The sequence below is a fragment of the Macaca fascicularis genome, chromosome 20 (genome assembly GCF_037993035.2).
Source record: "Macaca fascicularis isolate 582-1 chromosome 20, T2T-MFA8v1.1".
In the NCBI taxonomy this organism is placed as follows: domain Eukaryota; kingdom Metazoa; phylum Chordata; class Mammalia; order Primates; family Cercopithecidae; genus Macaca; species Macaca fascicularis.
In genome coordinates, this window is record NC_088394.1 from 72,299,690 (window position 1) to 72,317,708 (window position 18,019).

An 18,019-nucleotide genomic window follows, 5' to 3' on the forward strand; every position below is an offset into this window, starting at 1 on the left:
TTTTAATTATCTTGAATTCTCGTTACGGCATTGGTGGGAGTTTCTTTTGTAAATTACTCTAGAAATTATTGATGAGGAGCTTTGTGAACCACATTTGTTTTATGAAAAAATATTTTGTCTATAGTTAATTTTCTATGAGAACGGAGTATAGTTATAACATGATTTAAAATGTTTCTATTGTATAATTATTGGCTAACAGCAGATTATTTAAGGAGGTTACACTGTTGTGCTTCAGACATTAGGTTATTACAAGGTGCTACTAGAATTAGAAATTCCAAAATATGTGCCGCAAGATAAGTTACGACGTTATACTTACAAGGCTCTAACATTTAAACACCTACCTTCTCTTTCCTTGTTCTTCAGAATGTCAAAGTGGCTAAATTTTGGTTTTGACCAAGTGATTTCATTTTCATTTAGTGATTAAAAAAAGTCACGAAATCAATCTCATTTTTTCTATCAAATCACTTTCATCCATATTAATTTTAAAAAAGAATGAGTTTTGTTTTAAAGTAAGTTTTGCCTTTTCCCCTGGTCAGTAGTGTACATATTAAATTTCAAGACTTGCAGTATTTCATGTCCAAGATAAAAGTTGAGATTCATTTCATGCTATTCCATTAATGATGTTTTTTTTTTAAAGCTATCTATGAGCAGTCATGTGAAGCCTATAAGCACAGAGGAAATACTTCAGGGTTTTACTATATAGATTCAGATGGAAGTGGTCCCCTGGAACCATTTCTTCTATATTGCAATATGACCGGTGAGTTAATGAGCTTTTATTTTATAGTTAAATTTGCATGCATGTTTTAAATATGCAAAATTAAAATGAAATCAGCAGAATGTTGACCTAATTTGCAACTTGATTAAAATGTGTATTGTTCCTTAGAAAAACCGAACATAAATCTTAAAAAAATAGTTAAATGGTAATGACTTTAAATATCTTTTTTAATGCATGTGGCATCTGTGTAAAACATCTAATAATAAATGTTTCCAATTATGTCCCTAAACAAAAAGGATAGATTATTTCTGGGAGAAGATTGATACATGTAAAACTTTGCAGAATATTTACTTTTTAAATGTATGTAAACATAAAGTTTACATCTTCTGGAATTCTTTACTTACATGAATTTACATAGAAATTAATAAACATGGGAAATGTGTTTGATTAAATGCAATATTCGTCCATAATTTAAAACACTCAACAAATTACCAATAGAAGGAAGTTTCCTTATTTTAATAAAGAGCAGAAAACCTTATAGCATATATTAGTTTACAGTGGAATTTGAAAGCTTTTCCTGTTACCACCTTTAATACCATTCTCGTCACCATTGTATTGGAGGTCCTAGACAGTGAAATAAAGGAAGAGAAAGAAATGAAAAACATAAATATTGGGGGAAAAAAAGACTCAGATTCTCATTATTCATAGATAATATTCATAGATAATCAGGTTGTGTATTAAAATACTCTAAACAATTTACAGATAAACTATTAAGATTAGGATTGCCATTGAACAATAAAATTAATTTTATTTTTGTATATCAACAATAACAATTAGAAAATAAACTTTTAGGAGATCATATTTTCCATAGCACAAAGTATCTCAAACACATGGTAGTAAATCTAATGAAAGTTGTACAAGGTTTCTACACAGATAAGTATAAAATGCCCTTTAGATGAAACTAATATCCTAAATAAATGGAGGAATATAAAATGTTCATTGATCATGCCTGTAATCCCAGCACTTTGGGAGGCCAAGGCAGGTGGAGACCATCCTGGCCAACATGGCAAAATCTCGTCTCTACTAAAGATACAAAAATTAGCTGGGTGTGGCACGCGCTTGTAATCCCAGCTACTCAGGAGGCTGAGGCAGGAGAATTGCTTGAACCCAGCAGGTGAAGGTTGCATTGAGCCGGGATTGTGCTACTGCACTCCAGCCTGGCGACAGTTTTTTTGAGACTCAATCTCAAAAAAAACCAAAAAACAAAAAACAAAAAACAAAAAAACAAAAAAAAGTTCATTGATTAGAAGACTCAATATTGTATAATATCAGTTCTTCCAAACTAGATACTGATTCAGTGCAAACCTAAATTAAAACTCAAGCAGGGTGTTTATTTATAGGTTGGTGTGATTATTTTGGTGAAAATCAACAAGCATATTCTAAAATTCATGAGTAAATACGAAGAGGCAAGAAGAACCAAGTCAATCTTGAAGAACAAATTTGAAGGATTCAACTCTACTAGATAGATACAGGCATTATACGGATAGCTATGTAAAGCTGTATATAATTGTCACAAAGATAGATAAGCCAGTAAAAACAGAATAGAGAATTTATAAACAGACTCACTCATATATGGATAATTGATTTATGGCCAAGGTGGCATTGATATGTAATGAAGGAAAGATGGTCTTTTCAACCAGTAGTGCTGCTGGAAATTGTACTTAAATGTCAGTAAAAGGAGTATTGATCTCTTCCACATCAAACACACACACACAAAATAGATTCTAGATGAACTGTGCTGTCTAACATGGTAGCCACTAGCCAGTGCCTATTTAAATTCTAATTTAATTAAAATTAATTACAAAACAAAATTACTGCATTTTAAAAATTTAAACTTAAATTTAAAAATTTAACTAAAATAGGATTAAATTACAGCTGGGTGCAGTGGCTTACACCTGTAATCCCAGCACTTTTGAGAAGCCAAGGCGGGGGCATCATTTGAGCCTAGGAGTTTGAGACCGGGCTGGGCAACATAGTGAGACCCCATCTCTATTTTTCTTTTTTTAAGTTTACTTTCTCAGTCTCTCTGGCTGCATTTTAACTGCTTAATAGCCTCCCGTGGCTAGTATGGAGTGTATCATTGTAGATGTAGAACCTTATCATTTGCTGAAAGTTACTTTGAGCTGAGATCAATGTAGCCGAGTGCTGTGTTAGAAGTCAGTATTTTATAGAGCAAAACCAAAGGAAAAGGGCAATATCATTATACCTTGAGGCAGAGGGTGTTGCAAAGGGAGATTTGGTACTAAAAACTGTGGAACATATCTTTCAGGCAGAGGAAACAGAAACTGCCAAGTTTTGAGACAGGTGATCTTACCAGGTGTGTTCAGAAAACAGCAGCAAACCTAGGGTAGCGGAAGTATGGTGAGTAAGTGGGGAGTAGGAAGAGAGGAGAGAATCAAGTAGGATGGGGAGGGGAAGAGTATGGGCTTCATGGCAATGTTGTAAGACCTTTGATTTTTTACTCTGAAATGAGATGAGAAGACACTGAGGAGTTTTAAGAAATGGTGGGATGCAATCTGACTTCCTTTAATTGGATTGCAACTGCTCCTGGGTTAGGGAATGCTTCTTCAGGAGCAGGGGTGGAAAGGAGTGAGGAGACTATGCATACCGTACTTTATAAGAGTTGGGAGACCGTTTCAAGTAATGCAAAAATCCAGTACTGATTGTACCAGAGAATAGCACTGTAGATGGAGGAAAGGTGTTAGATTTTTCTCTTTGCATACCTATGATGTGTGAGAAAACAAAAAGCCAAAAGTAACCACGCAGTTTTTGCCCTGGGTCATTGAGTGTTTGAACTGTTGTTACTTAAGATGCGATCAGACAAGGTTTAAGGGAAAGATCGTAAGCTCTGTTTTACACTTTTTTTTTTTTTTTTTGAGTTTGAGGTGTCTGTTTCTCCACATTCAAACAAGATTCTGAGGAGGCATTTGAATTTGGGAGCAACCACTTCTTTATAGTAATGAATGTTTAGTTCTAAAAACTGCAGGTGGTGGCAAACTCTGTGCCAACACATATTTTGGCAGAAATTGCTATAGAATGTATCTTCAAAGGTTTTTCATTTAACACACTTGGTGGCTTCCATTTATCTCACAACCATTGAGGGCATTGCCCCATACACGAAAACAACCCAAAACAAATGGTGGTTCCTGCATATGTGTCTTCTCAATGAAGCTCTCCTGCCTGGACAGTACAAATGCCCAGACAGCACTGCAGGTGGTTCTGATCCAGAGCAACCACTGAGGTGGGTCAATGGAAAACATATCATCATGGATCTTCCCAAATGATTCTTATGTGTCCTTAGGTTTGGGAATCACTGTTTTAGACTTTATGGTTCTCAAACTTTAGTATGCACTGGCAACTCTGGTACGTAAGAATTAAACAACAAATGTGAGAGGACTTTACAGAGAAAAAGAGAGAAGACTTTACAAGTGTAAGATATGAATTCCAGTGCCAAAATGCTTTATTACTTTGTTTTCAGCTTGGATAGGTTGGATTGTGAGTGAGATTTATGTAACAATCCACCACTGCAAACCTGTAAGTTCTATGTTCCCATAAATGCATCCGGAGCTATACACACACACATGTTATAGAAAGTTTCATTCTGAAATTAGACAGTGATAGGTTGATAAACATCTCTAGCCTTTGAAGCTTTAAGAAGTATGCATACACACACACACACACACACACATACACACACACACACACACACACCCTATCCATTCTCATTGTTTGCAGTAGTTATGTTCTGTAAAGTAACCAGAAACACTGGATTAGAAAACACTGAACAAATTGCTCCTAGCAGGAAGCACAGTAGGGTTAGTTTCCTGCAAGCCTCTGGTCACAATGGTCTCATCCACCAATCAATACATAATCTTGTTTTATGTGTGTTTCGGGTTAAAGACACCTTATTTAATACATACTGTTGATTCATTAACATTGAGCTCATGGCCAAGAGCACTGTAGCTCAAGCTTGAGCAAAGCTTATCTCACACGTGTTTTCTTTCTAAGGCTCAGTGCATGCAGCCTTCTGTGCTTAGGAACTCAACAACATTTCTGGGAGTGGGGGGGCATTCTAAACAGCAAAATCACCAACCAGTAGCACAAAAATGCAAAAAATGTGGCACTTAATAGACTACAAATGAGACATTTGTTTATTGTATGAGAGCTGAAACAAGAAAACAGTGTTTCCTTGTTCAGCTCTAACGGGGTATGTGAATGTCAGGCAGGCCAAATTTTTGCGGCTCTGTATGTGTTCACAAATGACTGTGAAAGCATTGGGGTTACCAATGAATTTTAACAAATAGGCAACTTCACAAATAATGAGAATCCGTGTGTAATGAATATCGACTACATATCTTATGTTTATTATGGGTAATAATTTGGTAATTTATAGGCCATATGTATTTTTTATTATCTAAGTGATAAATTATCAATTTTATTTTATTGAATACATCATTTGCATTAAATCAACATTTACTTTTTTATATTACATAGCAAATTAATGTACCTTATTATAGAAAATGTATCTTTGATAAACAAATTATTTGGGGAAAAAATTGTAGTTAAGACTAAACAATTCTAAGAGACCTGAAGAGTATGTATGTGTGTGTAGAGAGAGAGAAAGAGAGAACAAATTCTATGTTTTAGGAGCTTAGATTTTGAAATGAGGTCAGATGGGTCATAGATACCAAATGAAAAAAAAAATGACTGGAGTCACTGGAAGTATGCAGAGATTAAAGGTGCTTCATTCAGCAAGATTATGCAAAAGTATTGATGAAAAAGAGGATATTCAGAAAATTTTTAAAGCCACGTAGATAGCAAGATATTCAGAAATACAGATACCCAGAGACAGCTAAATGTCTCCAGTAGCTCTGGAATATAGGAACATATTCAAGCAAAAATGACAACCCCAGAGTATTGCAACCCAGTGAGAAATACATGTTACTCCTTGAAACTTTCCTTATTGATCCGGTTTTGCAAATGAGGAAGCCAAGAATGGAGGAGGTTAAGTGTAGGAGGTATAGCTTGAAACTCTCTTTATTGATCTGGTTTTGCAAATAAGGAAACCAAGGCTCAGGGAGGTTAAGTGTAAGAGGGTGAAAATATTGGTAGGAATAGATCAAGCTCTGGTCTCTTTTCTCACAGCCTAAAAGTTTTTCCACTAGGAAGGGTTACCTTCTATGAGTATTTCATTGCTTGCAGCCAAGAACATATCTTCTAGTTACATAGATATGGTGAAAATAAGACAAAATGCTGAATCACCAACTTGCAAATATGTGTCTTATTAAAAAATCTAGTTATTAGTCTAGAACTAGTGTCAAATGATTCCACATGTATTAAAATACCTCTAAGCATTATAAGCTAAAATATACAAAAAAATCTCTATTTTGAATGGATAATTTCTTAAACGATGTTAAAAGCTGAAATTTCTTTGTAAACAGTTTTCCAAACATAATTTAAAAATAATTAGTTAGAATAAGGTGAATCCCAGTGGCTGTTTCTTTTCCTTTTCTTTTCTTTCTTTTTTTTTGAGACCAAGTTTCACTCTTGTTGCAATGGCACGATCTCAGCTCACCTAAACCTCTGCCTCCCGGGTTCAAGCATTTCTCCTGCCTAAGTCTCCCAAGTAGCTGGGATTACAGGCAGGCACCACCACGCCCAATTAATTTTGCATTTTTAGTAGAGATGGGGTTTCTCCATGTTGGTCGGGCTGGTCTGGAACTCCCGACCTCAGGTGATCTGCCTGCCTCAGCCTCCCAAAGTGTCGGGATTACAGGCATAAGCCACTGCACCCAGCCTTCATTGCTTTTTCTATAATGAAATTGTTTCATGTTCAAGAAGTTTCTCATTATCAAACATTGTACTGTAAGGATGATTGTTCCAGAGGGAAGAAATTGATGAGTGCTAGAACAGAGACTTTCAAGTTTTTCTAAAAGTGAAAACTCTATGGATTAAACTCACCCCTTCTCATGGCCCCAATACCGAGACTCCCGGGTTTAGTTTCCCTGACTCAGTAAGTTTAGAACACAAGGCCTGGGTCTCTGCATTATTAACAGGTACCCCATGTGCTTCTGAGATAGGAGCTCCTGAGATCATTTCAGGAGAAAGCTGGAGAGCTTAAGACTTATAATAGCATAATTATTTTTAGAGATTTCAATAATAAAGGCCTTCTTAACAGCTATGAGGGTTAATAAATAACTGTCCATTATTCAAATGCAGTCCTATTTACATCAGGTTTTGCTCCAGAAGGCTAGCTGTCTCCCCTCCTGTCTCCTGCTTTCCTTAACACAGCACTTCCTACCTGCTCTTAGTCTTTATCGCATCTATCACCTTCAGCTATTAAGCATGAAGCAACACAAGCTTTGCAACTGTATTGCTTAAACAGCATGTTTTCTCTTTGCACTGTTATCACACTAAAAAATAGCAGCCAGTCTAAGGTAAATCAAGTTCTTAATTACTCAGTTGCTTTATTTACAAATGGTGAAATGTCTTCAGGAAAAGACGTGAGTAGACCCAAACTACCATTCAATGTAGACTTTCTGCCTATTTCAGCCATCTCTTATTCATTTCCCTGTCTCCTTACCCTCCCACTCTTTTTGTATTTAGTAAAAGATAATTTGTAATAAAGTAAAATCATGATTGTCATGCAGATATGAAAATAAAAGTTAAAAAAATTTAAAGATGTTTAAAATGCATTATTAATGAAGAAATTGGAAAGACATTACAACCAGTTCAAAGGAGAATCCAAAGAAAAGACATATCTACATGTTAGGAACACGGAAACAAATGTGCATATGGAGGCAACACTGGATTCATCCATGATGGGGGAGGGAAGTCACTAGAACCTCAACCAGGTAGAAGTTGCTTGTCTACAGACAAGAATTATTTGTTGTAAGGAAACAGTGCCTTTATTTCTGGGCAAAGACAAAAAAAAAAAATGTCTGGCAACCTACGTTAAAGGATGATTAAATGTGTCTTGGAAGTTAGAGATAGTGAATAGCTCTGAAGAGATTTAAAGGCTTATCTCCCCCAGATGCATTTGCTTATTTTCTAAGAGTAATAAAAACCTAAGGGCTTGTACCTTCTCTCCTCTAAAGAAAATTTGTGACATTCCAAAGCCAAAGTCTCTCTATCACTCTATGGAGTGGAGGAGGAGAGAGCGTGCTAGGTACCCTCTGTAAGCCCAAGCCTCATCATTTTGTGATCCTCCTCTTGCGGTACAACTCCAGCAGGCACAGCTCTATCTAGCACTCACTGCATCTGCAGGTGGGAAATTGAGGTATGAGGGATTGATGCTGATGAGGTTCTCTGTGAGCAAATGGTCCCTGATTCAGAGGTCCTCTGTGTCTGTTAGTGTAGATGAGACAGGTAGGTAGGTAGTAGACAGATCAATAAACAGATAGATATAATCTGTGTATTGGCAAGATAACTCCTTAACTTGCAAGTAGGGTAACATCTCAGGGCACTTCACAGTTCCAGACTTAACATTATTTAGCAATTCTATTAGTTATCTACAATTTATAGAATTATATAACAACTCAAAGGCAGCGAAAATGTCAGAGCCTCTGCAGCGTCTGAATCGGATAACCTAGGAGATTGTGCTCTAATCTAGACAATGCATTGTTTTTATTCATTCATTTGTTTATTCCCTCATGTCTTCAACAAATGTCTTCTGCATTTTGTATCAAGCCTTGTGCTATGTGCTGGAGATATGATTGTTACCAGATCAGAAACTATTGCTACTCTCATAGAGCTTGCAGACTGGTAGGAAAGACCGCTAAAGTCAACCACAAAGTATTGAATTACAAATTGTGATGAAGTCTGTGTCTTTTACCACTCTTACTTCTAAGCAGGTGTTTGTAGAAACTTCAGATCACTCAACCATGTCTGAAAGAACAGTAAAGAGGCTCTAATTTGAGACTTTTCAGAGATTTCCAGATTAATGAAGCACATGAAGTTTGGAACCTGGCTTTTAAGGCCCCTATCTCTGTTGCTCAAAATCTATTGTGACAATTTCTTTGTGTCTGTTCTACCCTGGAAATCTAGATGGCCTGATAAGTGTGGCATCTGGTTAACATCATACCTTGTAGTGCTTTTTATTAGAGAATAAAATCAACTTACAGGGACTATCATAACATTGAAATATTTTAGAATTTCAAAAGGAAACATTGATATGAGCTACTCTTTGATGGTTGCCGGGCACGGTGGCCTTGAATCTCTTGCAACACCTTTAAAAACCTTTAGAATCAGGTGTTAATTGTGACCCAGTGGATGCTAAACTACAGGGAAGTCTCACTCAGTGTGATCCAGAAGGGAAAGAGACAAAGGCTTCAAGCAGGTATATTGTCCGCCTCTCTTGGTAGCTAGCTTCTTCTTGCATGCCATTGATTTACCACAAGAAAAGGTGAATGGTTTTTTTGAACAAAAGAAACAGAGTCCAACAGAGGCTAGGCTGTCGGATTTGTCTAGTTAATAATAACCTTAAACTTCCAATAGCCAAGGTCGAGTTGGCTGAAATTATAGAATTTCAGACCTCGTTCTGCCAATTTAATTTCCAAATTTGGAAATGGAGGCCCAGGTTTTACCTGACTTTCCTAAGGGCACAAGATGCATGCCAGATCTGCAACTCAGATCTCTTGATGACTTCTACATTGTACTGCTGGCCACCCGTAATTTCATTGGCTGGTAGATTAAGTTCTGTTTGAGAGCATTCTACTGTTGAAGGGTGAACTGAAATGCAAGAGGGAAATGCAAAAATAACAGCTATTGTTTCGCAGAAAAATAATAATCCACACGTGGAAGGCAATAAGTCTGTGACGTTAGTCCAGCCTCCTTTAGCCCACCTCTCTAGTCCAAACTGATGACTGGGAAAGGAATGGGAATGAAATTTTCAAAGTATACCTCCTTATTTGGATTGTTGATCCATATGAATGCCTTAGCTAAAAAGAGGGGGAAACGTTTTGCCTACTATTACTGTTTTTCTCCAATTTGGGATATTCCTCTGTATTACAGAAGAGTTATGTGACTTAACAGCACATATGTAGTGGAGTTTTGACAACTTTCACTCTTTTTTTTGCCTACTAAATCAGAGGCTTTTTGATTTATCTGTTCTTGTGTCTGCATATATCACAGAAAATATAGTATAAAGTCTATTACTGGTAAAGTTGAAGGGCAGATATCATATGCCTATTGTCTGTTACAAACATTGTGGGATTTTTATTTCATCTAAGAAATTTTGGTAATCAGTATGATGGAAATGTTTACAGGCATTCAGGAACCAATAGTGATAACTCTAGTATATACTCAAAGATATTTTACTTTTGTGTTAGTTGAGATTCTGTGTCAGATGCATACAATTCAAAAGAGTAACTTCCTATTGTACTGTCTAACTGTGCAGATCACATGATATCAAAGTGAATACTTTACATTTAATTTTAAAAAGATGCACACTCATAGTTAAATGTTGATTAAAGAGGTATATAGAGGGCTACAAAATTTTGACTTTATTTTTGCTGATACTATGAATAGTAGTTAAGAGTAGAAAAGTGGCTGCTTACATTATGTAACATAAACTATTTCATGAATTCTGATATGCACTTTTTTTCATATTGTGATATCACTGGATTTTGGATGTGTTGATGAATAATGTTTTGTAGTTGTAATAGGCAGCATTTTGTCCTTTCTTGCAGTGAAATAAAATAATGATGCATCTTTAAAAAGATGGAATATCAGATTCAGTGAAATAAAATATATCACAAAAAATAATCAGATTTCCTAATATTTTCATCATAAATATTGTGTGGCTAAATTATATGAAAATGTTAAATAAAATCACTGTAAATGCATGGCAATAGTATATATTTCAGGAAAAATAATCACTTACCATAACTTAACAATTCTGAGAATCCATTTGTGTTGATTCTACCTCTCAGAGAAGTTTGATGATTAGAAAAATTTGATTCAGATAAAAGGTGATTTTGATTTTCTTTATTTATTTTAACTTTTGCAGACTAGTGATGGTCTCCTCTCTTTCTCCCCCCATTTCTGCATACAAGAAACTACATGGACCATCATACAGCACAACGGCTCTGACTTAACAAGAGTCAGAAATACTAATCCAGAGAACCCATATGCTGGGTTTTTCGAGTATGTGGCCAGCATGGAGCAACTTCAGGCCACTATTAACCGTGCGGAGCACTGTGAACAGGAGTTTACTTATTACTGCAAGAAGTCACGGCTGGTCAATAAGCAAGGTCAGTAAACCATAGTGTCTGTCTTGTTGCACACATCACATCATGCACTTATTCAACGAGCTCCTGAAGATTTTAATTCTGCAAAGTGGTGGCATCTAGCCACTGAGGGTATATGATCTCGCATTCTTAGTAAACATGTCACAGTCTGGAAGTCACAAAGATGCTTCTGCCTGAAGAAAAGAACAAGGTCAATTTACACTGAGCTTTATTCAAAGCCTTGATTGCTTTTAAACTCTCTTCCTGGCCTTAATTGGATAACTTTACAGCAAAGGCCTCTTTCTGATACTCAATGAATGCATAGTGTTTATCCCTGATAAAGGGCAAGTGACACGTAAGGTTTATTTTATCGTGGAAAACAGCTAATAAAAATACGACTTAGTTTTCTGAAAGTAAGTATTCTATGTGCCTCTTTTTCATGGATTGTTGACAGCCTCTGGGTATAATTGAATATTAGAAAAGGCTGCCAGAGACACAGTTGATTCACTAGTTCAAGGAGGAATCAGAAAACTATCTTAACTCTTTATTTGATTCTACTGTGAATAACCAGTCTGCTCCTGAGTTCTGGTTTTGGTCTTATGTTTTCTTTCTTTAGGGTGTCTCATTATGTCAGAGCCTCTGTTCCCATGTTCCCATCACATCTGCCTTACAGTAGGCCTTAATGAGCTAATTCTTTTTTTTTTTTTTTTTTTTTTGAGGCGGAGTCTCGCTCTGTCTCCCAGGCTGGAGTGCAGTGGCGCTATCTCGGCTCACTGTGAGCTCCACCTCCCAGGTTCTCGGCTCACTGCGAGCTCCACCTCCCGGGTTCTCGCCATTCTCCTGCCTCAGCCTCCAGAGTAGCTAGGACTATAGGCGTCCACCACCACGACCGGCTAATTTTTTTGTGTACTTTTAGTAGAGACGGGGTTTCACCATGTTAGCCAGGATGGTCTCGATCTCCTGACCTCGTGATCTGCCCGCCTCGGCCTCCCAAAGTGCTGGGATTACAGGCGTGAGCCACCGTGCCTGGCCCCAATGAGCTAATTCTTGAAGTTACTGCAAGAGCTTTCCAGCTGGCCTCCTAGCTTGTCATCTCTTCATATCTTCTAACCATCCAATGCAAAATCCAAAGTATTACTCTCTGTTAAGAAAATTAACCTTTAAGAAATGCCGCTCCCACTTTTAAGAAACACAGTACTATTTAAGAAGGTCTACCTCCTTTCTATTATTTGTCTGTCCGACACAGCCTGTTCTGCTGGATCCTGGAATTGCATATTCTGTGTCCACCCTGCTTGTGTAACCCTCATGCCGTCCTCTAACACTTATTTTCTAGCAGTAGCATTGAGGTGTATTTTTCTTCACATATTAGAGAAAATTCTAAGATATCTGTACAATAAAGCAACTTTTTTCATGTTCACTCCTGCTTGTCCTAAGAAGGGCTGGAGTTCCAGATGGAATGACAAAAATTTAGAAAGAAATTTGTTTCATACAGGAATAGCATATGTCATAGAAATCATGCAAAAATGCTGAACTGTTGTTCTGACATTTGAACCCTGCATTTCTGATTCTCTCTCTATTTACTCTCCACCCACTAAAAATCAGATTATTTTCTCCCCTATGACTGACTACCCCCTTGCCCTTTTTCTCCTCTTTCTCCTCCTCATTTTCCATTTTCAGAATGTTCTCACTTGGTCTCTATCCCTCCAATCCCATCTTTCTGGAACCCACCCAAAACTTATCTCCTCCTGAAACCTCAATTCTATGTGCAAATGAGGATCACACAGTTGTAGTTCGAAAGCGTAAGATTTACAGCTGGAGGTGTGGGTGTGTTTCTCATTGGCTAGGTGCATCTAGAACATAGATAGATGAAACTTTGATTACTGAAATGGACGAATGGTTAATGAATCTCAGTCTTTGTTTTCTTTTCTCCGAAATGGGGCCAATGATACCAGCTTCACAGGGGTGCAGTGATGTTTGGGTGGCATAGTACATACAAAGTGCATGGCATGAGCCCCCTTCATTTCCAGCTCTCCGGGGCATTGTGGCCATAGTGAACATACACAGTTTAGTTTCTAATGGGTTGTTCATTGTTGCTAAATATTCATCTTAGAATTAAAAAAACCAGATAAGCAAATCTGGAATGGTATTCTAAGAATAAGAATGGTAATTATGGAAGGGTAAATGAATGCTATGGAACAAAATGAACTCAGGTCATTTATGTGGTCACGCAGTATATGTCTTTCAGTATTTGGCTTATTCTATTTAGAATAATGCCTTTCATGTTCATCCATGTTGTCACAAATGGCAGGACTTCCTTCTATTTAAGGCTGAATGATATCCCATTGTGTGTGTGTGTGTGTGTGTGTGTGTGTGTGTGTGTGTGTGTGTATCACGTTTTCTTTATCCATTCATCAATGGACAGTTAGGTTTCTCCATATCTTGGCTATTGTGAATAAAGCTGCAATGAACATTGCAGTGAAAACTTCTCTTCAAGATACTAAGGGATGTTATGCTGAGTGAAATAAGCCAGACACAGAAAGACAAATACTTCATGATCCCACTTATATATGGAATCTAAAAAAGTTGAGCTCATAAAAACAGAGTGAAAGAGTGATTTCTAGGGAAGGGGGTTGGTGTGGAGATATTGGTCAAAGGGTACAAATTTGCAGTTGTAAGATGAATACATTCTGGAGAGGTAGTATACAGAATGATTACTGTAGTTAACAACAGTGTATTGTATACGTGAAATCTGCTGAGAGACTTGATCTTGGTATTCTCACCATAAAAATATAAAGTAGCTATGTGAAGCGGTGGCTATGTTAAATCATGTGATTGTGGTAATCATTTGAAAACATTGCTTTGCACACCTTAAATGTGTACAATTTTTATTTGTTAATTTTACTGCAAAGCTGAAAAACAAAACATAAGAAAATACAAAAAGAAGGATGGTTATCAAAGTTGACAAAGAAGTCAAGCTGTAACAGAACCAGAAAGCAAAATCCCTGAGGGACTGGTGAGTAAACATCACACAGAGTAAAGGGGCTTGATATGGTTTGGCCGTGTCCCCACCCAAATCTCACCTTGAATTGTAATAATCCTCACGTGTCAAGGACAGGGCCAGGTGGAGATAACTGAATCATGGGGGCAGTTTCCTCCATACTGTTCTCATGGCAGTGAATAAGTCTCATGAGATCTTATGGTTTTATAAATGGGAGTTCCCTTGCACAAACTCTCTTGCTTGCCACCATGTAAGATGTGACTTTGCTCTTCCTTGCCTTCTGTCATGATTCTGAGGCATCCCCAGCCATGTGGAACTAAGAGTCCATCAAACCTCTTTTCTTTATAAATTACCCAGTCTCAGATATGTCTTTATTAGCAACATGAAGACAGACTAATACAAGGGTTGACACAGAATGTGTCAGGAATCGCCATATTTAAGGCCAGTTTTGCCTGTGCACTTTTTTTTTTTTTAATGCTTCCCTCGTGTTTCAGGCTCAATAACCAGTTTTAGAAAGTTAACTCCAGAAAGGCGTGGAAGAGGGGATCCTGAAAGGCATGGAACGTGGCTAAATACACAATTTTTTCTCAGGTTGGTGACCTCATGATTCATGTGGAATAGATTTGAGGTGAAGAGAGTTAAAAGAGCTGAGGTCACAATAAGAAATATAATGGGATAGGACAGGAAGTTGTTTTCAGACAAGCTAGATTTAGAGTTTCAGATCTTGGTGATTTAGTGTCAAGTGATAATGATGCCATACATGAATGAATAAAGTGAAATGTGTATGAAAATATGTTTTCAACTGCTGGGGATCTGTGACTCAGATCACAGGAAGGATGATCAATGGGAATGCTCAAGTCATTTAGGATTTTAATTATGGGAGGTGGAATGTTCCACCATATCCGCGGGTATTTTTTACCTTTAATTTTTATTTCTCAGGATTTTAAAAATTCATTCCTATAGTTATTTATATTCCTTAGTACATTTTCTTTAAAAGTCTTGGATTGAACCAATGTCTGATACCTTAAAAAACATTCAGTGATTTCTATTTTATAGGGAAGACAGGAAATTTAGATGTGGGAATATGGTTCAGTATTTAAGAATAACAAAATCTTTTTAATCTATGAAAACAATGTTTTAAGCAGTGTATTGAAATATATTTATTAAGTATTTCAAGTAATTTTCACCTTGTGGTGAAGGGCTAATCATGTAATTAAAAAAAGATGAAGATTCTTCATATTAATGCATTTATGCATAACACAGCTTTTAATAACTCTTTGCTGGTTTTTTGTTTTTGTTTTTGTTTTGACGTGGCCAGACTGGCATGCGTAGTAACCCTGGGAGAGAGGTTGTCAGCATTAGCACAGGGACTAATAGTAAGTTAAAATGAGCATTGGCATTTGTAAGCAAGGGAGAAATTAGTAAAAATCCCAGATTCTCAGTAGGGCTAATGGTGACAACTTAAAGGTTTGAAAGTCGACAGAAAAATGATCAAGCACCTTTGAGAAGCTGACTGATTCTGTGTCGCTTGCATTCTTCTCATGCCCTGATTCTCAGATGACTACAATTTTTCCTCCATACTTTTTATTTTTTTCATGATAGATTGGCTACATGCTTCACGTCCTTCTCTGGAAATCCTTGCCTAGATGTTGTATCTGTTCCTTGCTTGAGTTCCTTGGCATCATGTTTAGTCTTAACTCAGAAGGAGCTGGTAGCTGAACATTTATCGTAGGAAGAGATGCATTTGGCTGAGGGAAACTTCTTCTGAGTGTAATATTCGCTTCCAGCATGAAGATTTTTCAGTGTTATTTCTGTAACTTCAAATAAATAGACAAGCCATTAAATGAAAGATAAAATATATACTTCCAAATAAATCTTAAATCATGACAAGGGAGTGCCAAATCATGCCTAACATTTATTAAACAGCTAGGATATTTTTAGAGAATAAATTTATTGAGATAAATCAGGGACTTTACATAACATTCCATAATGCTTTAATGAGCATTTCATGATTTCAGATCAATTTTGCTTTGGTATGTTAATTACTATGATTTATATTTTGATGCTAACTTGTTTCAAAATTATTTTTAAAGAAATTGTATATGTGAGCTGCTCTCAATCCATTTTTTACTATCATGCCTAAATTAAATAGGAACCGCTGGTTTCTTTTCTACCCGAGGACAAATGTATCGGTCATTTAAGCCTAAATAATAACTTTTTTATTTAAAAAATTTTCTTAAGGAAATGCCAGCAATTACACTGTTTTGCATATCCTTAAATCAATCTCTCTCCTTTTATTCTTTTTAATGATTTTGGAAGAAAAGGAATTATACTGGGAGAGAAGATGGTGGGACATAAATCAGATGTCACATTTCTCACGTTTGTCTTTCAGATGGAACCCCTCTGAGTTGGTGGGTAGGAAGAACCAATGAAACGCAAACCTACTGGGGAGGTTCTTCGCCTGATCTTCAAAAATGTACTTGTGGATTAGAGGGAAACTGCATTGATTCTCAGTATTACTGCAATTGTGATGCTGACCGGAATGAATGGTGATTTCCATATGATTTTTTTATGCAAGAAAAAGTTCATTAAAAAATTAATTACTCAAAGTATGTATAGCTAGCCAGATACTGAACAAGTTAGTGCAATGAAGTAATTAAATAAAGGTATGTTTTAATGAAACATGGTATAGTCAATATAGTCCTTAGTATTAAGTCAATGCCTTTTTGAGTTATTTTCTGTAATGGACCATAAGTCATGTACATTTTAATTTTATAATCAAACAGAGATACCTGTTACATGGGGAATTAATTATTATTCCTTTTAAAACTATATATAAGTAGGTATTCTATTATCTTAAAAATATATTTACAGCCAAAGCACATTTCTTCAATAATCTACCTATAAAACATTTAAAATTATCAACTTAGAATTTACTACAATTATTTTAACATGCAATTCTTTTATATTTTTAAAAAGACAAATCATACTACAAAGAACTAATGTTCTGTGGATTATATTTTGAAAAAAGAAATCTGTAACATTTTAGGAATTTTAAAATCAAATTACAAATATTCCTCTAAGCAGAAAAGAAGCTTATGCATGTGTCCTTTATCTGAAAAGTTTAAAAAATACATTGACAGAATTTGAGACTAGAGTTGGCATGTATACTGCCCTTATTTATTATTTGTAAAGTGAAAATATTTTAAACATTTATATTTACATTTCAGCATAACCTATGTATATGTTACATTGCTAAGCAACTAGACCTGTACAGAAGACTTACTTTTAACAAATAGTTCTAGTCAATCTGGATGTAATATGGGTGATGTTGTTACAGGATGCACATTGATTACAGTGATAAATCTGCTGTTAATTGAGGTCATAATTTGAATTAGATAATATTTCATTTATTTAGTTGGGAAACATCAAGATGATGTTATGTGTGTGGGTGTATTTCTTTTAGAATTGCACTTTTAGTGTTACATGTTTGTTATGAAGAATATTGTCTCTCTTAAACTCTCATTTTTTCAAATTTCTAGTCCTTTTGGAAGGCACCCTTTTCTTATCACTACCTTCACAAAAAAAAAATGCCTACAAAGTAATACTGTATTTTAAAATGTAAATAAAATGCTAGTAGTAACGCTTAACAACTATAAAAAATTACCTAATCATCAATAACTCTCCAATGCCTCTATAACACATTTCTAATTAAAAATGACTTTTAAAAATAAGATTGTAAAATTTCTCATATTAAATTCTGCTAATGGTGAAGTAACTTGCATAGAGCTAACCCTTCTCAGATAATTGTTGTAAATCCAGGAAAAAAAAAATGTTTTAAAAACAACTACTTGAAATGAGCAGAAAGTAACCAAATGTAGGCAGATACTGCCCATGTGTTTATGGCAAAGACTATATCCCAGATATAAGAGATAGCACTGAAAATTAGGCAAAATTCACGCAGGCCCCACCTAATGAACTATCAAACCAAGCAATGGCAATTTATTGTGATAAGGC

General features: G+C 36.0%; 1 protein-coding gene across 2 annotated transcripts in view; it reads left to right on the forward strand.

Annotated features, from left to right (window-relative positions):
- CNTNAP4 (contactin associated protein family member 4) overlaps nucleotides 1-18,019 on the forward strand; it is a 278,925-nt gene that overhangs the window by 203,301 nt on the left and 57,605 nt on the right. Inside the window, exons 12-14 of one of the 2 annotated variants that reach the window (XR_012428822.1) lie at nucleotides 638-757; nucleotides 10,785-11,028; nucleotides 16,395-16,551. Coding sequence is in view for 1 of the 2 variants with exons in the window: in XM_005592595.5 (XP_005592652.3) it covers nucleotides 638-757; nucleotides 10,831-11,028; nucleotides 16,395-16,551 (475 nt within the window). In the remaining variant the exon portion in view is untranslated. The remainder of the gene's footprint in view (nucleotides 1-637; nucleotides 758-10,784; nucleotides 11,029-16,394; nucleotides 16,552-18,019) is intronic. The other variant, XM_005592595.5, reaches the window with a different exon arrangement.